At 28.2% G+C, this 25,331-nt stretch overlaps 3 protein-coding genes across 4 annotated transcripts; all 3 read left to right on the forward strand.

Moving 5' to 3' along the window:
- Positions 1–6,420: 6,420 nt before the first annotated feature.
- LOC113869841 (salicylate carboxymethyltransferase-like) lies at positions 6,421–10,595 on the forward strand. The gene is made up of 4 exons (XM_027506336.1): positions 6,421–6,495; positions 6,717–7,121; positions 8,595–8,849; positions 10,156–10,595. Exons 1-4 carry the CDS (start codon positions 6,421–6,423, stop codon positions 10,534–10,536), a joined length of 1,116 nt encoding a protein of 371 aa, XP_027362137.1. The 3' UTR covers positions 10,537–10,595.
- A 2,242-nt stretch (positions 10,596–12,837) lies between these two features.
- Positions 12,838–13,523, forward strand: LOC113869993 (heavy metal-associated isoprenylated plant protein 43-like). The gene is made up of 2 exons (XM_027506577.1): positions 12,838–12,932; positions 13,177–13,523. Exons 1-2 carry the CDS (start codon positions 12,848–12,850, stop codon positions 13,521–13,523), a joined length of 432 nt encoding a protein of 143 aa, XP_027362378.1. The 5' UTR covers positions 12,838–12,847.
- An 8,844-nt stretch (positions 13,524–22,367) lies between these two features.
- Positions 22,368–25,331, forward strand: LOC113868989 (AAA-ATPase At5g17760-like). Of its 2 annotated transcripts, none has more exons than XM_027505049.1 (2): positions 22,368–23,456; positions 24,652–25,331. In XM_027505049.1, exons 1-2 carry the CDS (start codon positions 22,467–22,469, stop codon positions 25,159–25,161), a joined length of 1,500 nt encoding a protein of 499 aa, XP_027360850.1. In that variant the 5' UTR covers positions 22,368–22,466; the 3' UTR covers positions 25,162–25,331. The 2 variants fall into 2 exon arrangements, with proteins under 2 accessions (XP_027360850.1, XP_027360851.1); XM_027505050.1 differs by having other exon boundaries at positions 22,368–23,450.

Here is a 25,331-nt window from a genome sequence, read left to right on the forward strand (position 1 = left end):
TGCACCTTTTAAGTTTTTTTTAACCTAATCACCCTTCAATATTTCAAACGAAAACACCCATTTATTTCTCTTAACTCTTCTTCATCATTCTCAATTAAAAAAAACGTCATCTTCCTCCACACCAAAATAGTGGTGTGTCAACAAAACTTTTGGAAAAAAAAATTTCCGTAATCGCAGAAACGAATTTTTGAAAATAAACTTCCAAAAAATAATGAAATGCATGTTGTGTATATCTTCATCTCTGGTTGACGTCACCTTGGAGCTCGAAAAATATATAAAGAAAGTAATTTTTTAAAATAATTGGGATAAATTCCAGAAATGAAAATGAAAGGGAGTTGCATGACTATGGATCATGCATAATGAAAGTACCGAATTGAAGAAAGACCAACTTTTTAAAACCTTTGCTGTGTTTTAGAAACAAATATTTAGTATAACTTTTAGTGGGTACAAATAGAAAACACAAAAAACATCTTCCTAAAGCAAATGAAAAATAATGAACATTGGCACAGTGGTCTTCCACCCCTTTAGTAAGTGGCCTCTTACCGAAAGCTGAAAATCGCCAGCTTGCTTTTAAACCATTATGAGATGAATCTGAGGCCTTTTTGGTGAACAAGAAAAAAACCTCATGCCCTTTTTTTTTCTCAGTATAAAATTGGCCCTTTAATCTTGGACAGCCCTTTGAATACCCATATCATAGGATTCGTCGAGGGTGAGGGGGAAAAGGAGTTGAATTAAATTAAATTCTGTAAAGTCTAATTTTAATTTGATTTTTATTTAAGGCTAAAATTTGACTTGTTTAAATGTTATTAAGGATGAAAATAAGTTATATTATATTTTATAAGGTTTGAACTTATCTTACTTCTCGACTTTAAGATTAATGTTTAACCTAACCTTTTAATAAGCTCAGTTGGATTTGCAGATTTATTCAAATTTTTATTTTGTAACAATACTTTTTAAAAATGAAAATAACATACTTTTAAGAAAATTAATAAACTTAATTCTAGATGTAAAATAAAATTATTATTATTATTATTATTATTTACTTAAATAAGTGGATTTATTAAATCTAGAATACTTTTTAAATGATTTAAAATTTAATCTTTTAAATTAAGTAGATTTGACTTGAGATTGATGTGTACTTAATCATAGGCTTTTGCTAAGTAATCTAACCAGCTGTCATCTCTAGTTATAGACTTCACCTTATGGCTCGAAGACAAGTCAAGAGGTGCTAGATGTTCTTAACTCTACATTATGTACTTTGATGTTTATCATGTGTGTTTATACACGATTCCTTTCATTAATGATGATATATATGTTTATTATAGAGAATTTATACTCCTTTTTAATATAAGATTATTGTATGTCAATTAATAGTTGCTAATCTAGAAACATGGAATCAACATTTAAAATTAGTTTATGAATCTCTAAATTAATTTCTAAAATTAGATTTTAAATCAATTTTTAAAGTTAATTAATGATAGTTAGCCATCATATATTCAAGGACTCACAAAAATTATCTCAAAATTAGTCACCAATTCAATAGCAATCAATATTTTTATTTTAGTGACCAAAAAATTATTTATCATTTTTTAATTATATTAAATTCATTAAAAAATTAAAACAGTGTAATTTTTTTATCAAATCAAAATTTTAGATTTCTTAAATATTAATTCAAACATGTTATAATAAATATTAAAGTTTTCTTCTACTCATTCCTTTCTTCTAACTCACTATTTTATTCTTGATATATCCTAGTCTTAGGATGATCCACATTTTATTTATCATATTATTTTGGTTGCAGAGTGTTCCAAACACTTTTAGCTATGAAAAGAGACAAAACGAGGTTTGTTAAGCCGTAAGCCAAATAAATATTCATGCAATTATTTACTATCCACTTGCTCTGCAGATTTTGGTTTTCTAACGTGTTTTTCATAATATTTTTGTTATTTTCTTTTACCTGTAACGCATACTTTTATTAAAGTTTTTTCAAATACAAGTTACAATGATTTAGATGACTTAAACAAGAGTGTATAAAAAAATAAAAATAATCGATAAACTTCAAAAATATATTTTTAAAAATAGAAGTGTTCTGCTGAACGACTCTTTAAACTAATAAAGGGCAAGTGGTAGCATGTTCCACATAAAAAATAAAAATAAAAATAAAAATAAAAACAAAAACGAGAGTCGACAGATAGTGCAATCTCACGTAAATCAAACGGTTGCTAATGACGTGAAAACCATATGAGCATAGCATGCTGACCGCTGACATTTTTATGAATCTGTCTCGCTGTTATGAAGCTATTAATTATTCAACAAAATTCAGCAACGTTTCCTTGCTGTTATTCATAATAGTGAATTTTTTATTCTATATTACACAAGGAATTGATTTGTGTTCAATAATAAGTTTTGGAGGTACCACCATGTTTGAATTTCTGTTTCTATAAGTTTTAAATTAAATTTTTATTCAAATTATATTTTCCAAGTTTCTAATTCAAATTCAAACACACTTATTCTCAGCCTTCAATAGTCGTCAGATAATAATCATTGTGGCATGAAGGTAGAATTTTGTATATAATATAAAAATATACTATACTTCTCAATATCCTTAAACATGAATTTGGCTTATATTATCTCTTCATCTTGTCATCTTTCATCTAATTTTCTATTATAATAAATGATTATTTAAATTGTTATCATGATTAACATTTGGTAATTCCTAATTACTCATATGAGTTATAAACATACACACACGTTAATATTTCTACGAAAATAATGTTTAAACCAAACATAAAAATAAGAATTCAAATATATATATATATATATATATATATATATAATATTTTAAATAATATTTAAGACATATTAAAAATAATTTAAAAATTCATATAAAAAAATTTCAAATCACATAATTCACCAAAAAAATATAATTTTAAAAAATTAAAAAAATAATCTAACTGCAAAACTTAATACTTAGAATTAAATCAAATATCAATACCTTTATGAAATTAACAAATAGTTTAATTATAAAAATATTAAACAATACACTATCACATGAACCATAAGTAATTGAATAAGTATTTAGACTATTAATTAAATATATATATCAATACCAACAAATAGTTTAATCAGAAAAAAAAAATTAAATAATACAAGTAACACGTGAACCATGACTGTAATCAAAAAAGGAAGGAAATAAATAAATAAATAAAAAACACTTCAAACAATTATATAATAATTACTGCAAACGTAAGGTGACATACAATAAATCAATTAACAAGTAACATTTAGTTGCCACATGCATGTATTTTATAACTGACAACTACACAATTACTTATTTGTCAACTTCTCTATTGTGTTTCAGTACAGCATAGTTAGACTTAGTAATTATAGTGCTATTTTTTTAAATAAGATTTATCCTAAATTTATACAATTAAGCTTGATTCAACAAAATTTCGTACGATATATAATTTTATACAATTAACTCATTTGTTAAGTTGGTGAGTCATCAGAGATTATTAAGTAATTTGGCTTGCATCATATGGAACTTTCTACATTTAAAAGTAGAGAATCTAAATACTAATTTTCATATCATGTCCAACTTTTTAAAGAATATTTAGCAATTAAAGAGTATATATTCACTTAAATATTAGAGAACTTTTACGAATACATTCCCCTTCGTCAGCCAGTGAGACCTAATTGAAGATTGATTTATAAGCCTACAAGATAGATCAAGAACAATGTTTAAAATTTAAATTAAATTTTAACTAATTTGAATTAGATGATGATCAAATCACATAAACTTATTTAAGAGGGCAATTTTTGTAGTGCATTTCCTTTTTTATTTGAATGTGAGATCTTATATATTTAATAAAATCAAATTCTTTATATTTTAGACTTTTGATGATCAACAAGGTTTGCTCTACAAGAAGGGAAAGTTTTTTTAGTCCTTCGCGAAGTAATAAATCATGGTCTAAATTTTAATTGAGAGAAATATCTATGTTAAATGTTTGACAGTGAGACTATCGAGCTTTGATATGATTATTTAAGTAATATTAATTATTGAAATTTTTAGGCTGAAAAATATTTAAGTAATATATCGTGTGACACTTTCTTTAAAGAGCAACATAAATATAATTTTTTTATTATTTATATTGATTGAATTAAATATTTTCTCGCTAAAATTTAAAATTTATAAAATTTGGCAATATATCGAGTGTTTACAAACTTGTTTGTAATTATTATATTTATTTTTTAAGAAAAATATTTTATTTATCTGTCATTTTAGAACAGAAGATGACATTATTATTTTTAAAATAAAAGTTTTAATGAAAAAAGAGAAAAATAATGGTACATAAAATATCAAATTTTAATAAAAAAGATAGTAAAACTACATGTTTAAAATTACAGAAATATCAATAAGAATAAATAAATCGATTATTTTTTCTTAATTTATACGTAAATGACAGATAAAACGAAAATTAAAATATTACTAAATACTGACGTATTCTCACTATGAAGCTAATAGGGACAAATAAATCGTAATGTGAATACTTTATATATGAATACTTTAAATTTGTATCATAAAACCAGTTCAAAGAAAAACTTAAATAAACAAGAGTTTAATTGGTGGGTGTTATTAGAGGTTTAATTTAATTTATTTTTAAAAAAGGGTCCGAGTATATCTCAGATCATGCTTAGCCAAAGCCTTGCATTAGCTTCTAATGATTTTCGAGGAAAATTCAAAGGTATGTTATTTTAATCTTCAATTGTTCGTTGACGCATTTATATATTTGTTGCTCTGGTCATTTGGATTGCTTACATAACTTGTGATTTCGTCACTAATTTAAAAGGGACCAACTTCTGCAGAAGGGTACTCAACGTTTAATCACCATTATTTTACTCCCCAACAAAAACAAAAAGAAGGATACTAATACGTTTCCGTAAAAGAATGACATTATGATATTTTTATTAATTTTTTTAATTATTGAAAAATAAAACATTTTAAAATTATTTAAAAAGATATTTTTTTATTTAATATTCTTTAATAACAGTAGTTTTTGAGGTTAAAAAATTATTTGATCTAATTGTTAAAAATTTGTAATTTAATTTAATTTTTTGTAAAATAACATGAAAATTGAACTAAATTTTTTCAATCTTTTGTTAGATTGGATTGATATGATTTAGTTTTTAACAAGAAAATAAAAAATATTGATCTAAATTGCATAAGAAAATATGATTTTTTTATTTTAATTGTTTTCAATTGACAAATTTTTAATAATATTTTTTTGACTTAATTACATTTTTAGTCCAACACTTTAATTTATATGTAATTTGGATCTCTTAATTTTAATTATTGGCACTTAATTTTTCTAATTTCTCAATTATTTTAATTAAGTCTCTTGATTTAAAATTTTATTTAATAATTAATAAAAATATAAATATTATTCTCTTGCTTATATTGGTAAAGAAAATTATTTAATTTTTTATATAAAAACATTAAACGAAATGTTTAAAATATAAATAAATCCCTGTTGTTTATATATATATATATATATATATATATATATATATTACAAATTTGTAATGATCTATTATATATTTCATATATTTTTATTAAAAAATTAATTTTAATATATCATTAGTGTAATTTTTTTAATATTGTCATTTAATCGTAGATCACTGTATTAATAAAAATTATTAATTTTTATAATAATTAATATAAAAATGTATATACTCTATGAATTTTAATTAAAGTCCTTGCTATGATATTTTTAGACTTACGAGGAGGATGTTGAATATTCTCTTTAAATTGATGATTGTACTTTTTTTAATATATTAAAAATTAAAAGTATTTATATTTTTTTAAAATTAAATTATTAACTATACTATCTATTAATATAAAATTAATAATTATTATTATATATTTAAGAAATATTCTCTTAATTTACAAGGTATCGTAAAAATTTCTTGTAATTAATTAATAATGTTGTTACAGTTTGTAAACAGTACATTAAAATAAAACTTATTTGTGAATTATTAGATAAGGCCAAAAATTTTTAATCGATTAAGCAATTTGAAACAATTTTTAAAGTCCCGTAATATTTATTTTTAGTTAATTGTGTGAGCGAGACGTAACTCCAATCATTTCACACCTAACTTGGGTTTGTTAAATTCATTTTCATTTTGACATAGCCCGGCTTCTGTTATATCAGTTAGCTGAATAATAAATACGCTGAGCCCACCCATGCATGAAAAGCAAGATTCAATTTCTTCTTCAAGAACAAAACTTGTCGATATCGATCCTTAAATTCTATATATAGGGATGTCATAAGGGTTTTGATCGATTGAAGCATAGAATAAAAAGATAGAAATTAAACTATTAGAAAGAGTACTAAAACGGAGAAAAGAGAATAACCAATAATGGAAGTGACACAAGTACTGCACATGAATGGAGGCACCGGAGAAACAAGCTATTCAAGCAACTCCTTACTTCAGGTATAAATGTGTATACTATATACATAACAAGCAAAATCTCGTCCTTTGTTTTTCCTCTATTACGACACATATTAGAAGGGTTAGAACTTTAGTTTAGATTGATAATAATAGTAAAAAGCTACGCAAAATTAAGTTTATACACCATCACGTATTAATTCCTTAATTTGTATTTTATGCTATACATCGAACTTAACCCTGAATGAATAATGTTATGTATACAGCAAAAGGTGATTTCCTTGACAAAGGGTATGAGAGAGGAAGCCATAACCAGCATCTACCTAAGCAAACTCCCGAGATGCCTAGCAATTGCAGACTTGGGTTGTTCTTCGGGACCAAACACTTTCTTTGTGATATCTGAAGCAATAAAATTGGTAGACAAACTTTGCCGAGAAAAGAATCATCAATCTCCCGAATACCAGATCTTCATGAATGATCTTCCTGGGAACGATTTCAACAACATTTTCAAGTCTCTTGGCAGTTTCAAGGAGCAACTAAGTAATGAAATGGAAGCCGAGATTGGTCCATGCTTTTTCACTGGGGTTCCCGGTTCCTTTTATGGCAGGATCTTTCCAAATAAAACTCTGCATTTTGTCCATTCCTCTTACAGCCTTCAATGGCTATCCAAGGTATATGATAACTATCATGATTATATAATTTAAATTTTTGTATTCCTTAACAGTGGTTATACTATTCATTTAAGGACTGTTTGAAAAAAAAATTAAAAGGAGAGGAATATTTTAAATAAATATTTAAAATTAATATTTATTCAAAATAAAATTATAAAGTAATATATTAATATGAATTTAATATAATAATCATACATTTATCATCATAAATGATAATAATATATAATTATTTAAATTTAAAATTAAAAAATATACCCCCTTTCTAAACATATCTTTTTGGAGAAAATATTTTTTTAAAGAATCATCAAAGTTCAGAACAATCAAATTAACTCAACCCTAACAAATTAATAAGGCCACATTAACTTTATGTTCGTCTTAGAGTTTAATTGTTTGAAAATTACAGAATTTTCACTTCTCAAGAAATCAAGGCTTTAAAATTTTTGAAACAAAATTTCAGTTTAGGTAAATTTTTATAGAAAAAATAGTATAATTTTTTTATTAATTAAAAACAATTTATTTTCTTAAATTTTAGAAAAATTAAAAAAATTATTAAGGAATAAACTAAGCTAATTTAATGGGTCATATCAAATAAAATAATATTAAACTCAATTAATCCGATTGGATATCAAGTTTGAAGTCAATTAAATCTGATTCAACCTGACACATTTTCTTTTTTGTAAATTTTGTATTTTCCTTTAAATTAATTTTTGATGAATAAATACTTTTTTAAAGAAATAACTAATTAATCAAAGAAGAAAAAGCTATTGACTAAGTGAAAATTATATAATATATATATATATATATTGATATTATTTTATAATTAAAAATGATAATTTAAATTTATTATGGAAAAATAAATAATTTTTTTTGTATTATAATATTTACGCAATATTGATTTCATAGAATATTATTGAGAGTCTAATGCTTCATTAATTTCCTAAATATATGCTTATAATTTAACAATTATTATTGTTATTATGCCAAATTATGAACATAGGCAACACTACCTGCTCCAAGAACGATATTCTCATTCCTACCACCACTTGCTCTAGATGCCTAGTCCGGTTCTTCTATTATTTGATTTAACTTAGACTTCGTTTATTCTTGTTTTTAGAAAGTGTAAAAAATGTATCAAATCTCATATTTTTTTATAAAATAGAAGTTAATATTATTTGATAATAATTATGTATTTTTTTTTTTCAAAAGTAGTCATAATTGTAGCTGTTTTTTCCTTAAAACAAAGCAACTTGGAGTAGTTCATAACAAATCAAAATCTGAATTTTTATTTATTTTCTAAATGTTAAACAAATACACTGAAAGTTTTAATAAACCTTTTATTAAATAAAAGTGATAAAGTTGAAATAAAAATAACTTTTAATATCCGAGAACATACCTTTTCTCTTTGCTGCATAGCAGTGAAAATATTATTATTGGTGCATGCACTACGATTATTGTTTGCTGGCGATTAATTAGGTTCCTGAAGAGATGGAGAACAACAAGGGCAATATTTACATGGCCAGGACAAGCCCCTCCAATGTTCTTAAGGCTTATCATGAACAATTTCAAAGTGATTTCTCGTTATTTCTGAAGTGCCGTGCAGAAGAGATTGTTGAAGGGGGTGGTATGGTTCTGACATTTTTGGGAAGAAGAAGTGACGACCCATCTAGCAAAGAGTGTTGCTATATATGGGAGCTTTTGGCCATGGCTCTTAATGACATGGTGTCAAAGGTACACACATTAATTTTTCCTCCCAAATACGGACATAAGAAATTGGTTGGGTGGTTCGAGCAGCACATTACTGCATGGATTGATCACATTGGTACATGTTTAAACAGAAAGTAAAAATACATCAGTTACGCCACTATTAAATTAATTAAACCTGACTAATTATTGACCACTTGTTCTATAACAGTGGAAAATTAATATAAACACATGTTTTTCTTCATTTTAAAAACTTTTTTCTATTACTTTTTTGAACTTAATTATACAAAAGAATATTTATTATTATTCGAAAAATGCTTATGTAATTTGAAGGAAAATCTCCTTGTGTGAAATAATTTAGAAAACGTATGCACTATGAAAATGATATATTTGAAATGTTTTTAAAAAGAGAAGAAAAAATAAAGAAGGAAAAAACTAAGTAAATTTCTAAACTAATTCTCAAGATTATATGATTAAGACATTTTTGTCCCTTAGATCTAAAAAATTTTCTGTTGGTTTTTAATTCAATATTAAAATTTTATTTATTTTAATTTTATATAAAAGAATAAAAAATAAAATGAATAGCTTTATACAAAATTCAATGCTCTGATAAAATAGTTTTAAATTTTCAAAAACTAAAAAATATTTGATTTATATAATCTGGATAATTAATTTAAAATTTACTAGAAAAAAATAAAAGGATTGGACAAAGTAACATCCCGTTCTTGAATATTTTACTAAAGAAATGAGAAGATTTCTTTTAGCTTTATTTGATAATTAAGGCTAAAATATGAGGGTCTTTTTAAGGCGTCAAGCTTGATTCAAGTATCAGTTTTCTTGATCTGTCAATTAGTTGCCTACATCATAATAAGGAAATTTTAAAAAATCTCTATCATTTCATCAAGTGTAAATATATTTTTCCCTGAATAATATCCCTCCCTCAACGACAAGATGTACCAATCCCTTTTAGACTTACAGATCAGTAAAATGCAAACTGGACTTTATTTCTAGTAATTATTTTTTATAAACATAATTAGTAATGAAATATCCTGATTAAACTGCTTAAAAAATCTTAACTATCCATCGACATGTGTTATGTTTTTGTCAATTCATTAAGTATAAATATGATAGGAACCGATTTAGTCATGGAAATCATACCGGTAAAATTTATATGTGCTACTTTTTTGTACATGGCTTAACATATTAAATATCTTTTAAAACGTGTCAATTTAAGTCTACCTTAAATATAATACATATTCATTATTCTTCGTTGAAGCATATAGATCAATTTGCTTATACAGAATATGTGAAGATATTATTCCTGGTCCTACAGGGAACCATAAAAGAAGAGCAAATGGACACTTTCAACATCCCTCAATACACACCATCCCCATCTGAAGTGAAATTAGAGGTTCTAAAAGAAGGTTCATTCACCATTATCGGCCTGGAGGTATCCACAGTACCTTGGAATGCTTACGATAACTGGAATTCTTTTGATTCCGAATGTAGTTTATCTAAATCACCCAGTGATATTGGAGGTTACAATGTAACAAAGTGCATGAGGGCCGTAGCGGAACCATTGCTGATCAGTCACTTTGGAGATGCTATCATTGAAGAGGTTTTTGGCAGGTATCAAGAAATCCTAACTGAACGAATGTCGAAGGAGAAAACTGAATTTGTTAATGTGAGCATATCGATGATCAGGAGAGCATGAGTAACAAGTTGTTTGCGTATGTGGTTTCTCAGTAAAACCAAAACTATAAAGCTCCCTTCATCACCTCCATTGCCGTGTCTGCGATTTTCAAGTATTTTACTTGAAAGTGTTCTATCCTAAACTAATATTTATTATGTTGGTCAATTATTTGCATATGTGATATTTGGACTTATATATACTATAATAATTATTTGTGGAGATGATGATCATTAGTTGGTCAATTATTTTTCATTTACGTAGCTCGCTAAAAGATGGTTTTGTGCAAAAGCTAACTTTTAATATTGATTTTATACCAAGTTTTTAAGAGTCGATATCAACTAAACTGCATGTTCTATAATCATGCATCATTTTATGGCCTGTGTGATATTTATGCAAGGGTGGAACATCAATATAAAACTTCGAGAGTAACCTTGGCCCGTCTGAAATAAAGGAGAGAACTAAAATTGTACAAAAATTAGTTCCTTAATTTAAATACTTAATATAGAAATATGTCATGTACGTACCATTAAACTCATAATGAGTCAAATTATCCTTGCCTCCTTGGTAGTGGTTAATAGTGAAATCTTAGATGTATGTAAGAAGTTGGGTGCTCCTCTACCACCAATATGGCAGATGCAAGGATTCAAAGGAGCAATAGAGGCTTGTGGAGATAGACTGTTTCGGATGGCAAAATGATCATAATGTTAGATGCAGGGTTGACAGGTTTTAGCAAGTACGAGATGAATGGAGACTCGGCCTTAGGTTACATTAATTGAATCACGTCTTTATTACCCTCTGATCACGTTTCAATAATGTTAAAAATGTGAGTGCAGAAGCTGTCAATAATCAAGAAAGTCAGAAAAAGCTATTTAGATACGAAAAAAAAACGTGATTGTAGATTGGTATGCTTCCTCTTTGGTGGGTGTGGTTGTAGCATTTGAAAACGTTGGAGGCTATTCATAGTCATGGAGTAAAACCAGCTTTGGAAATGTTAATGGAGAAAGGAAAAGGAGGCCCACGAAGAAATTTTCTGGGTTGCTGCTACGTTGGCATCCACCGAAGAAAAAATGGAAAAATTGCGAGACAGCAAACATTATATGAATGAGATTTTACATCGACATGAAATTATATACGTGGCAACAACGATCCAGAATTGAATGGCTCAACTCTTCTCATTTATTTTGTAATTTAATAGATCACAACTTAATTATTTGAACTTAATCAAATAGAAACAAGTACACAATTTTTTCTTAAAAAATATTTTGTACCGGACTATTTATTTTTAACTTGTTTGATAATTAGTTAGTTGATTGAATATAAATCAATATATCCTAATTTCTAATATATTTTTTCACAGTGCAAAAAGAAATGGAGAGAATATTTTTTTCTTTTTATTAAAATTTTCTCTGCTTTTTACGGCCTTCCAAACGATGTCTTCATTCATTTGATAAAGCTTAATTTTAAAAATATATATATTTATTTTTTGGAAAAATACTTTAAGTAAGATATTATTCGACATAATTTAAATGAAACACGTACTTAATATGTAGAACTTTAATTGATGTATTATTGTATTTATTGGGTTATTATTTAATTTCTTTATTATATACCAATTCTAATATCGTTGCAGTCAATCTTAATACCTTTTGTTTTGCTATATTTAAAAAACTTGTCACTCCATAGCTTGAAAAATAAGCCAGCCTATTCATTTTACAGAAATATTAAAGGGTTTAGAAAGACTTCTGTATCCAAAAGGAAGATAAAAAAGGAAGAAAGACTTTGTTACATCTGCATGCTCATTGACGTAACCTGAGTTGACAATGTGAAATAAATAATATAGTTCACCAAATATCAAGAAAAACAAATAATGGGTACGTTCTTGGTGACTCCATCTAATTAAGTTGAAGAAACTTTCATTTTAAAGTAGAATTCCGTTTTAATCAGTTGACAATTGGAGCTATCTCTTTTCATAGGATTTCTATATACAACTCCAATTGTAGAGTGACTATCATTTTTAAGCAAGGTCACAATTTACAAGGATAATGCAAGTTGCAACAAATCAGAGACGGCAAAGCCAACATACACAAGAAATCTCTTGTAAGGTTACAGCGCCAACAAAACAAAAGACAAATAAGTCTTGAAATTTTGCCAAGGACGGTGAACAACCATAATTCATAAAAGAAACTGTCAAAGCGGGTTGTTTTTTTCCACTTCGTTTGGTTCACCTGAAATAAACCTTAAATATTCCAACACCAACGTTGTTGTTCACAAAGCTGCCTGAAATATTTACTTACCATTGTAGTGCGATCTGAACCACAGTGATTATTTCTCCATGGTCAAGAAGACCGTCTTAAAGGTTAATATCGATTGTCTCAAATGTAAAAGGAAGCTCCTCAAAACTGTCTCTTCCCTTCAAGGTAACCTCAACACTGCTCTTTATACGCGATTGGTTCAACTTATTTTTGAGAAAAAATTTGTTTATTTTTATTAATTTATTATGATCGTTTTTTCTCTGTTACTAATAATGGGCTTAATCTCCACTTTCTCTCTGTTTGATGGGCCCAATTAAAATTTACAATCCTTAGTGGTACACACATCATTTATGATTTCAATTAACCTCTTGCAGAGTTTTAATATTGTCATTGATTCATTGAATTGCAGGGGTAGATAAAATTGAAGCTGATGAAGGGAAGGGTACGCTGACTGTGACAGGAGATGCAGACCCATATGAAATAATAGTTCGCATAAGAAAAGCTGGCAAACATGCAGAAGTTCTGAGTATTGGGCCTCCTCCGGCCCCTCCAAAACCCGATGCTCAGAAGAAACCTGATGAAAAGAAAAAGCCCGATGAAAAGAAAAAGCCTGATCCAAATCCAACGAATCTCGATCAAAAATCTATTGTACCGTACATGCAGATGCCACAGTACTACCCACCACCATGCCAACCGGTAGCGGTGGTGCATATGAACAGATGGGAAGAGCCCAATCCATCTTGCACTATATTATGACGCTCAAGTTAAAATAGGCTCCCAAAATTTCAAAATTTTGAATGGGTTTCGGGCTTGAAGAAAAATAAAAGGTATAACCATGATTAGCTTGGTAGATTCAATGCCGATGTACCTGAGTGAAGCGTGCTCCTTCGCATGAAAAAGAACACTTCCGTTTTCTATTGTTTGTGTTGTAGGGAGATTATACTATAATTGTATGTCCAATTATTGAGAAATTTGTAATTTTGTCCTTGGTTCTTTTAGTAGCCGTCTTTAAAATTAGTTTAGTTAAAAAAAAGTATTCGATCATAATCCTTAGTCTAAGCTAAATTTATATTTGAAAATTCCATACCTAATTTGACCAAATCAACAAGTTGCAAATGTTTTGTTAGTAACTAATTATCCCCTTGGCTCTAACAGTCTAATTCATGTCGTCTATGTCAAGAAAGTTAATTTGTTTTAAGCACGATGCAGAATGAACTTAAAGGTAACCAAGTTAATTGAGTTAAATTATTTTATTTAATAATTATGATGTTAAAAAAAAGTGAGATAGTCCATTTGCAAGGCTCGAAATATAGTCTTTACTTTCAAAAAAATATATGCATAATTTTTTCTTAAATTAACCCTTGTTAGTTGATTTTATATTTATGGTTTATAAGAAATATAATCATATTTTAATATTGTTTTTAATAAAATTATAGTTTCATTTCAGTGATTGAATAAAATTAAATAATATAAAATTTATTTCTATCTTTAACGTGATTTACAAAAATAAAATTTTAATTGTAATTGAAGAATACTAAAAAGCATTTATGACACCACATTTAAGTTTAATTATTATTTATATCATCAACAACTATTTCTATTTATTTCACTCTCATTTTTTAAAATTTTGTTAATATCTTAAGTGTAATATATTTTAAATTGTAAAATTATTATTTTCAAAATATTCAATTTTTATGCCTCTTTGTTTAATACTTACATTTTTAATATTATAAAAATGTTATAAAAGAATATATAACATTAGTCCTTTTGTTAAAACCACGAAACTTAAATGGTTTGTGTATTAGTCAATCTTTTTTTACTATTTGTGTATTAGTCAATATTTGAAACGTCGAATGCTGAACTTGTAAATATATTATTTACAATTCTCTGGTCTGACCATGATTAAATTATAGTTAGGTAATAATTAAATATATTTTTATATTTTAAAAATAATTAGGTGATAAACTATCTCAAAATTTAAAGTAAAACTAAATCAAATCTCATATTAACATAAAGGGATAATATCAATTATATATCTTAAGAAAAAAAGTAATAATAAAAAGCCATTTGATAATATTATTTTAGTTATAATGCTTTTGTTTTTATCTCTCTCAACTTTCGCATATGGGAGTAAAGATAACATTTATGAATGAATATTTTTATGTGTCTTAATAATTTGTTTTAGTTGAATAAATTCTTTTAAAAAGAGTTCAAAGTAATTTCTAATTAATTTTAAATTAATGCAACTAATTTTTCATCAATTCTTTGATCTTGTTATTAATTTGTTGATGGATTATATATATTCACTTCCTGAAAATGTTTATCAATAATGTCAATTTTTTTTTTATATTTTAACAAATAATTTTTTAATGATATTAATACTTGTTAATGTCAACATTAATTTTTATCAATACTTATTTATAATTTAATATTTGTTGAGTCTATAAATAAAAAATATAATATTTATCAATATTTACTTGATATTTAATTTTTATTAAGTTTATAAATAAAAAATATATAATATTCATCAATGTTGTATAAAATTCATCAATATCGTAACTAACAATGTTAATAGACATTTCAAAATATAAATAAGAGTTTGTGTTTGTAAATAACAAAATTTAAAAATTCTAATAAAAACTTAAAATGCAAGTAAGAATTTGTATTTATTAATTAGATAGCAAAAAATACTAATTAAAACTTAAAAATGTAAGTAAAATTTATGTTCATTTTCTTCAATTTATAATATTTACTGAAACATGCTTTTGAAATATTTCTTTTTAAATTGATTTTATTTTGATTATGAAAGAACCACTCTAGAAAGTGATATAGTATATCAATGTAAAAAATTAAATTTACATTATTTTTATGTTAATTTTAAAAATAATCAATATAAAAAGTAATTTTTATATTAATTATTTACCAACTGATGTAAAATATTCTATAATTTTTCATTCTTTTATAATTATAAATTTTGAAGGAATATAACTTTTAATGTAGAAATACAATTGTATGTCTATTTCATAAATTTTCAAAAGAAAGGAGACTTAGACAAAATTATTTTCTAAAATTTTAATATTTTTCTTAATTTTTTAATTTATTTATATTTTTTGCTTCATCATTTTTCAGAAAGTTTCATTTCTACGTCGATTCGGTTAGAACAGATGTATTTTTTTTAATTATTTTGATAATCAATATTAATTTTTTTTTTTTTAAAAAAAATTTGTAGAAAGTTTTTTTATACTTGATGATCGGTGATAACTAATTCACTAGTTTCTTTGATAGGAAATGACATTGTTTGTTTTATTAAGCGTTTTTTTTTTTTTTTCCTGATGAGATCAAGAACAAGGTACTTCTTTCACAGGGCCTGCTAGCCCATATTTATTTCCTCCGTATTACTGGTAACACTGTGAGCAACTCGAACTAACGCTTTGTATTTTATATAATAAACACAAGAAGTTCAATGAGGTGTGCTAAACAAAATTAATACTCTAAAGATATTAGAATTAAACGTTAAAGTTTTTATTAAAAATTATATTAAGATATAGCAACAAAATACTGAAAATAATGTAGTAATATTTTTTTTAATATCTTTAATTTTTTAATTTCTTAGTTAATGTTCTTCAAAAGCTATGTATTGAGCAGCATTCGCCAAAGAAAAAAAAATCATCCGGTCACTATTTAAAAAGTTTTAGAAGTTAATACTCTTTAAGGAAAAATACAAAACATTGTGTCAAGTTATTTTTATATCAATTAATAATGTAAATAGAAGATTTTATAATTTTAGTAATAATTTTTTTTGTTTGAAGGAGTTTTTGCGAAATAAGAAAATAAAAAAAATGATTTCTAGAAATTGATTTGGAGTTATTTCTTGAAATTAAAATTATGATATACTTTTTTTGTGTTTCTAATACAATTTTTTTTATTGTGTTCCTAAAATATTCGCAATTGCTATGAAAATTAAATTAAATTAAATCATTTTCCTTTTAAAGAAATACAAACATATAAAAAAATCATTTAAGTTTGCATTGTAAAAAAATAGTGTTCTTTCTAGTCACTGAAAGTGTAAATAAGTCATTTAAGTTAGTTAAAAAAACTATAATATATGATTAACTAGTTTATAACTTATTTAATATTTTAATAAATTTAAAATAAAATTTTATTTATTAATTAGTATCATATAAATACTTTTATATTGAAATATTAAAAATAATAATAATTAATGCTGAATATTAAAAATAAAATATTTTATATACCAAACATTTAATAAATTGAGCAAGTTAAGTTGAATAGTTGACGAATAATTGACCTCATCTACATTCCAAACCTGTAGTTGTGGGTGGTAGCTCGTAGGCAAATTCTCTTAGGCTTTCCGAATGAAGTCAGAGAAAGTAAATAATTGTGGTTTTGCTCTGTAGTTGTTGATGACACTCTTGTCTTGACGTGGTTCGGATAAGCATTTCTTAGTCATACAAGATCATTAATTACTTGTCAGCATTAAGAAATTATTAAATGAAAATTTATATTAATATACTGAAACAAAGTTGAGGCATATAAAGAGTGATTCAACAGGTCGGCCAAAGAAAGAAACAGAATCAGAATGACAACGAGCTGAGAAGCTAAATCTGCTTTCTTTTGAAATCAACTTTTAGTTGTCTCGTTCCAGTGGCATGTTCTGATCCATTGGACTCGCAATTTGTTTATTCTCTTGAGAGCAAAAGCATTACTCCTTGTTCTTCAATTATTCCTTGCCTTTACGGGATTTCAGGTAGAAAAATGCTACTCAAATTAAACTAGTAGTTCTTTATACTCCCACTGAGAACTTTAGCAATTCTAACTTCTCATTTGCAACCTTTGTAAACAAATACAATCCCAAATAGTACTTTAATTAAAGACGTTGATGGACACGTTGGGTCTTATTCATTTGGATAGCATACTCATATGGCATGATATTGGTAAAGTACACTTTTATTTCTTTACTTCTTATAATTTCTCTCGTTGAACGAAAGGAGGGAATAGGTGACAATGGGTAGAATTGGCCCTATGATTTATTTAATGCAACTCATTACACAAAGCATCTTACATCAGCACCATTCCTTTTCTTAGGAACAAGACAAAGGATGTTCCATTAAGTAATATCGGAGTCCTTTTGCTGTCGTTTTCGTGAGGAATTTGTGAGTTTTGAGTACTCGACACGTCGTGGAATAATTTTTAATATGGATTCAAACCAAACAAGAACTGGACAATAGACAGCAGTCACAGTACACAAGGACGAGGTCACATGCTTCCCTTCCCCTCCCTCCTCTTTTCTATTTTATTTTAGGTTAAAATATTTTTATTATTAACACTCTTTTACAAATATTTAAAATATATATAAGTACTTTATCATATATTAGTTTTTATCATTATATAATATCATTAAAAAAATATAATTTAATGAACAATAGTTTTCCTTAATAGAATTATAACGTCAAACACAAAAGTATAACGAATTAAATATGTATTCTTTATTTTATTTTATTATTTGTTGGGTTAAATGCAAATAACAGATACATCAGTTCAGTGGACGTTTCCCATCGTGACATCTGCAAAACAATGAGGTTAGGTCACGTTTGAGTATGCCATATTATAAAAAACAGAGTGAGCCAATCTTCAAGTTAACTCGCCGAAAGTTGGTAAGCGTGGGACATTATTCATTCAGATACGAGCATTTAAAAATTAATAAAGTATAGGTGGCACCACTGAAGCATGCACATAAAGTTAACATAATAAAATACGCAGTGGGAAAGTGAATACATTTCAGCAAGCATGTATGAAACAATAACCAATAGGGTTTTAAGAATTCCTTGTATTAAAATTCATAAAATTTGATTAGAAATATATATTCTGAACAGTTGTAAGGTTGAGGTTCAAGGTTTAGCGACGACAAGGTTTCAATAATTCTTTTACATGGATTTTGTGCATCCATACCAGAGAAGAGACAGGGCTAGTCTTTTAAGAAGTGGAACGTTGTTTCTTCATGGGATTGTAATGCAGGGGTTGTTGGTACACACATCTTGTCTTTGGGGTGACTAAATCAACGAAAGGTGATTCTTTTCAGAAAAGTTCAGAGGCATGGTAAAGATTTTCTTGATGGGATCACAGAAAATTCCGAGTGTACCGCACGCATCAACTAAAATCCTAAGTACTCTGAGGCTCTGCGTGGTCATTGGGGGAGTGTCGCTCGCAGATTGGTTTGAGTCTTGAGATTGGCTGATCAAAAACTGCTGCTCATTTTGGTGAGTGAACCATCATCGTGGCAGGGCCTTTGTCACCAATAGAAATATTATAGTTGAAAGTTTTAACACTTTATTAGAAAACAAGGAAACAATTGCAACTATAAGACAGAAGAAAATGTTTTAATGTGTAATCAGAAACCCCCCCCCCCAATAAAGAATAAACTGTTTACCCTAAAAGTATACTCTGATCAATGATGATGAGTTTCGAAATTAATAAATTTGATTTAATTCTTTTTACATGAATTATTTGTATATAATAAAGAATGGGTTGAATTGAAGTTGATAAAACTTATTCATTTATAAAATTATTAAAATGATTTTTAAACGAGAGTTTGAATTAAAGATGAAATAAATAAAATAAAACTCAAGAATACAAGATTAATTAAATTTAACATATGAACCTTTAGTTCAAGAAATAGTTTTAGTGTCAATTTTTAAAATTGATCAATGATACAAAGATTCACTCTTTAATTTTTTTTCACAGATTGGTTATGATTATCAATAAACTCTAACAATCTATTTCTCCTTGTTATTTCAACAATAAAAATAATTTTTTTGTTTAACTACTTCACTTATCAAAAAACAACCCTAAGTTACTAGGGTTCATTGTATTGATAACATCAAAATTTAGAGACATCAACAATCTTAGCCAATTACAAGCTCAATTAATTTAGAATAAAAGTAAAATGCCTTGTATTAAACCTTGTTATGTTACCGCTAATTATTAAAATATTTAGACAGTTACGGGTATAATGTGTCAATTGGCTATACATTTCTTTGCTAGCTAAAAAAATTGACGATTTGTAGTATTAATCAATAGATAGTAATTAATAAATATTTTAGATGGAATATAAATATTAAAAAAAGAAGAGAAACATAAAAATATTTAGATGTCACAATTATTGAATAATCAAAATTTAATTATCTTCAAACTATAATATATAAGAATTTAATTTCACGTGATCTTTACAAAAATTATAAAGTAACAAAGAATTTAGCTTGTCTTTGCCTATACATTCCTGTCTTTTATATTCCGAAACCTACTTAGAGAACGTTATTTTTAAATACAAGTCAATCTTAATGAAAATAAAATATAATATCTAAGAATAGGGAGCCAAATAATCTAAATAAAATATTTTATGGGTAAAGATATCTCCAAAATAACATCTTTCTAAAATATCTCTTTATATATAGCTTATCAATCAAAAGATCTTTCAGATTGATTGAGTGGTTCACATCCTCTCATCACAACACTGAAACTTCAAAATCTTCTTCACTTCCGTATGTGTGGATGTAAGGCATGAGCACACTTTGCACTTGAATGAACCTTATTTTGAGTCACCTGTTTTTCACATTTGAATCTCATGAGTTTCCAAAAATTGTAACAAAACTTCATTTCAACAATCTTTTAACTTAAGTCTCCAGTCAATTCCACGTTAGAAAAAAAAAACATAATACTATAATTATAAGCATTTTATAATAAAAAATTAATACAAAATATATGATGAACATTATGCATGCTAAGATGAACTTACACTTAACCTTATTGAAAGACCAAAAATTTACATAAAGTTTGAATCCAAAAATTTATCATGCATCAGCATGATTCGCAATCACTGTCAAATAATGATACTATGCTACAAAAGAAAGTTTGGTTAATTTTTTTGTGCAATTAAAAAGAACGTCTCCATGCTTATAGTCTGGGTGACAAACTAAAGTTCATCTCTCTTTAGTTTCGTCAATCTTCTCATGCACAAAGAGAAATAAATTGCTTTTTAGGGTGCCATAGAAGCGGTGAAATTGACATGAATCGCTTTTATGTTTATAAAGTTGGTGATTGCGTTTTTTCATTTCTTTTTGAGTAATTCCGTGCTTAACTTGCTATGTCTTTTGTTAACATATTTGTGTGGAGCAAAGGCTTTTTGATTTAAGGCTTTTCACATTCAATAAAATCAAAAGAAGCACATGAACACCATGTTTGATTCAGTCTTTTATTGTTTGTTATTTACTTAAAATTAATTAGAAATTGACTAAGAACTTGTAGTTACTTAGGTGATTAAGTAGTGACATTTAGTTAGTTAATAGCTTAGTTGCATTTTTTTCAATCAAAGTACAACTTTTTTTTTATTCATTCATTTCCAAAATTTTTTATTCTCTAATTTTTTTTTCCTTATTCTGTAAAGTATACTTTATTTCTCAATACGATATCAAAGCTTCTAGTATATCTCCAATGAGGAGTTTTTCGTCTTATTCAATGTTAGGAGAGTACATTCTTTCTTTCTTTTTCATTTTTCACTCATCTTCTTTATCATTGTTTTTTCACTTTCAAAGGAATTTCATCACAAATTTGCTTTCCTTTTTACAATTTTCTTCTTTTTTCTCACCAAATTTCATGGCACAGATATTTATTTTTAACAAATCTTGATGTTGTATGCAGTGATCACTGATCTAATACAACTAGAAATGACAATATAACATGACAACACGAATACTAGATACTTATTACCCACCCTACAAGCACAAATGTGCCTCATTTCTCCCATATATACCTGTGTGGGCATTCAGATGGATTTATTTTGACCGGTGAGTACTGATGAATATTTATTTAAAAAGAATTGTAGGTTTTTACATAATTTAATTTAAAGCATCTTATATATAAAATTACAATTAAAAAATAAAACACTTAAATTATAAAAATAATATAATATTTTATTTCAATAAAAATAACATAATATTAACACACCAAAGTCATCTTTAAGATATATCAATTGGTGGCTTCGATTTCATTGTTGCTCCTTTGATGAATCTTGGTTATGTCTCCGGGCTAGTTTGTTCATAAAAAATGGCTGCTCTCTAAAAGGATAATGAAGAAACAAGTCAAGTTCAAGAAAATTGCAAGATGTCCCAAAACCGGAGTCCTAAGGATAAAAAATATTCAATACTATCAATAATACAATATAAGCAATTAGTTATCTAAAAAGAAAGATATTAAATATATTATAGATCCGTATAGTACAAAATTTAACTATCTTATATGCTAAATGTCTCAAGCTTAGTCTTAATTGAACTGGTATGTTATCAAATTTACTGGAATTTAAAGATGAACATAAGTCCAAACAGGGGATAAATATGACCAGAAATGAGGAGCATCTGCTCTTGCCCTCTACTTATAAAAATGAGATAAGGAAACGTGTAGAAGACATTATTGAATCAAAAGTAGGAAAAAGGAAAAGGCACACACACACACACACACGCACTAGGATTTCCACATATACATGCACCTTGTCCTTGTGATTCCCAATAAATACCGACAAATGCGAAGAGAAACACAGAATAGAAGAATTAGAAAATAGTCCCTTCCAAGCTCTGTGTTCTGCACTCTGTAGTGTGTTTATCTGTACCATAAATCAACGACGAAACAATGTTTTCCCCAAGAGACATGCCTTCTCCTTCCTCAATCTTCTCTGCCTATGCCTCCATGACAGCCTCTATGATGCTTCTGCGTTCCATGGCCAACGAACTCGTACCCCAACCAATTCGTGGCTACCTTTTCAATGCTTTTCGCTACCTCATCAAGCCTCGTTCGCCTACGCTCACCCTCATCATCGAAGAGTCCACCGGCATAGCTCGCAACCAAGTCTTCGATGCTGCAGAGGCTTATCTCTCCACCAGAGTCAGCCCCGACAACGAAAGACTGAAAATCAGCAAGAGTCCAAAGGAGAAGAAACTAACCATTCGGCTCGAGAAGGGTGAGAGGGTAGTTGATTACTTCGACGGGGCATGCTTCAAATGGAGATTCATTTGTGCAGAAACAGAAAAGAACAGCCTCAACGATCATAACAACGTCTCCATAAGGTCAGAAAAGCGGTATTTTGAGCTTAGTTTCCCCAAGAAGCAGAGGGAAATTGTTTTGGACTCTTACTTGCCCTTTATTCTTGACAAAGCCAAGGAGATGAAAGATGAGGAAAGGGTGTTGAAGATGCACACTCTGAACACTTCCTTTTGTTATTCTGGGGTAAAATGGGACTCCATTAATCTGGAGCATCCGTCAACTTTTGAAACGCTGGCTATGGAGCCAGAGCTGAAGAATGCTGTGATAGAGGACCTAAACAGGTTCGTGAAGAGGAAGGAGTTCTACAAGAGAGTTGGGAGGGCGTGGAAACGTGGGTACTTATTATATGGCCCTCCGGGTACTGGCAAGTCTAGCTTGATTGCAGCTATGGCTAATTACTTGAAGTTTGATATCTATGACCTACAACTTGGGAACATAGTAAGGGATTCCGACCTCAGAAAATTGCTTTTGGCTACGGCAAATAGGTCCATTTTGGTCATTGAAGACATTGATTGCAGTGTGGATCTGCCTGAGCGTCGCCATGGAGATGGACATGGTCGTAAACAAGCTGACGTACAGGTTAGTAATTCTAAGTCACTATCATACCCTCTTCCAAGTTCTATTTTTTCCTCTTATATATCCATAGCAATAGATACTTGTTTGATTTCATGAAACGTAAAAATTATTTTTTATTGTGTTAAATCGATGTCATTTTAATTATGCGCACAGTTTATAGATTATACAACTAAATTCATTTATCAAATATATATGCACATAGGTAAATTAAATTTGGTTAAATTCACTAGTTTGGTATATCAAAATATTTTCTCTTTATATTTATAACTTTTCTTGTTTTTCTAATTTAAAAATGAAAACATCAAGCTGAGAAATACAACATAGTCTTGAGCGGAAGAAGAAAAAGCAAATAAAAGGGAGACAGAGTGTCTCTGTTCCTGGTAGCAAGCTGCGAGTTGTTAGCCTAAAATGGTTGTTTTCGAAATGCCAAGCCAAGCACGTGGGTTCTGATTGAAGTGCGAAAGATACAACATAGTCTCGGTTGTGCTTTTGTTTTAGAGCTTGACAGGTTCACTACTTTACCATGTATTTAGAGTCATTTTCTCTTTAGTGAGGAAACTTTCTTTTCTCCCTTCTCTCTTGTAAGTGGAAACATGCCGTTTATAAAAGCACCTGAATTGGTAAGTGGGGGACCTTTGGACTACTGTGCAGTTTAATAATTGGTTAAGAAATTCGGTTTTGGCGGTAATTTAATAGTTATCAGTGTAAAGCTACAAAAAAACCATCCAAAGCATTTGCCACATCATCATCCCACAATAGTAATCAAAACCCCACTTGGAAAAATCCAAAAAGACATTTCACAATCAATCCACACAATTTGTTCAGACACTTCCTAGTCCTTTTTCCTCTTGTTTGTTGTTTTCTGTTTGATAAATAGCGAGAGCAAGTGTATATTACCTGTTGCTCAAAGGTTGTTGCTATATGTTAATTATGTTATTCTGATGGTGGATGCCAAATAGGATGATATCTTCCGTGTAAAGCTTCAAAGTCTATGGTGGATTACTGTACTGCTGTTATTTTATTTTGTCACATGATGTTCCCCCCCAACATTTTATATTGGTTTTTATGGGAAATTAACACATTCAATTTTCTATAACCCCTTTTGCGCACACACTTTCTTTTTCCCATTGATTAGACTTTTAACTAGAATGCAAATTTTTTGACATGAACTCATCGTACATGTTATGGATGGGTGCAGTTGACATTGTCTGGGTTACTGAACTTCATAGATGGACTATGGTCGAGTTGTGGAGACGAAAGAATAATCATATTCACGACCAACCACAAAGAAAGGCTAGACCCTGCTCTGTTAAGGCCCGGAAGAATGGACATGCACATTCACATGTCCTATTGTTCCTACCAAGGCTTCAAGCTTTTGGCCTCAAATTACTTGGAAATTTCCTCTGATCACCACCTCTTTGGGGAGGTAGAGGGGCTAATAGAGGACATACAAATAACCCCTGCTCAAGTGGCAGAGGAATTGATGAAGGATGAGGACTCAGAGGCCACACTTGAAGGTTTCGTGAAGCTTCTTAAGCGGAAAAAGATGGAGGGTGATGTATGTGAAAACTATGGTCCAGATAAAGCAGAACCTTCTCATCAAAAATCTAAAAGGCGCAAGGTTGGTTGCAAGCAAAAGCGTGGTGTTGGGAATGGTGTAGTTACCCAAAGGAGGACAAGGAGAATTAGGAGAGGGTGTAGTTTGTAATCAACTGGTCACACATGGAATCATAAAATAAAGTTGTTATAGCTACTAATTGTGTCCAGAAATTAAATTTGCTGATCTAGGCCTTTGGCTTTTGTTAGTTTTAATCCATTACTAAGAGGGTACATTTCTATCCAACTGTGCTTGAATTTTCCTTCATGTATATGAGGAGG

Source organism: Abrus precatorius, unplaced genomic scaffold (assembly GCF_003935025.1).
Source record: "Abrus precatorius isolate BTA unplaced genomic scaffold, Abrus_2018 Scaffold6, whole genome shotgun sequence".
Classification (NCBI taxonomy): Eukaryota; Viridiplantae; Streptophyta; class Magnoliopsida; order Fabales; family Fabaceae; genus Abrus; species Abrus precatorius.

What these genes read in the sequence shown, in the direction of transcription:
- LOC113869841 (XM_027506336.1), top strand. Translation starts at nt 6,421, where the DNA reads ATGGAAGTGACACAAGTACTGCACATGAATGGAGGCACCGGAGAAACA. An exon ending in GCCTTCAATGGCTATCCAAG is followed by an intron (nt 7,122 to 8,594) that starts GTATATGATAAC and finishes GCGATTAATTAG; the next exon opens with GTTCCTGAAGAGATGGAGAA. An exon ending in TTAATGACATGGTGTCAAAG is followed by an intron (nt 8,850 to 10,155) that starts GTACACACATTA and finishes CTGGTCCTACAG; the next exon opens with GGAACCATAAAAGAAGAGCA.
- LOC113869993 (XM_027506577.1), top strand. Translation starts at nt 12,848, where the DNA reads ATGGTCAAGAAGACCGTCTTAAAGGTTAATATCGATTGTCTCAAATGT. An exon ending in AACTGTCTCTTCCCTTCAAG is followed by an intron (nt 12,933 to 13,176) that starts GTAACCTCAACA and finishes ATTGAATTGCAG; the next exon opens with GGGTAGATAAAATTGAAGCT.
- LOC113868989 (XM_027505049.1), top strand. Translation starts at nt 22,467, where the DNA reads ATGTTTTCCCCAAGAGACATGCCTTCTCCTTCCTCAATCTTCTCTGCC. An exon ending in GTAAACAAGCTGACGTACAG is followed by an intron (nt 23,457 to 24,651) that starts GTTAGTAATTCT and finishes GGATGGGTGCAG; the next exon opens with TTGACATTGTCTGGGTTACT.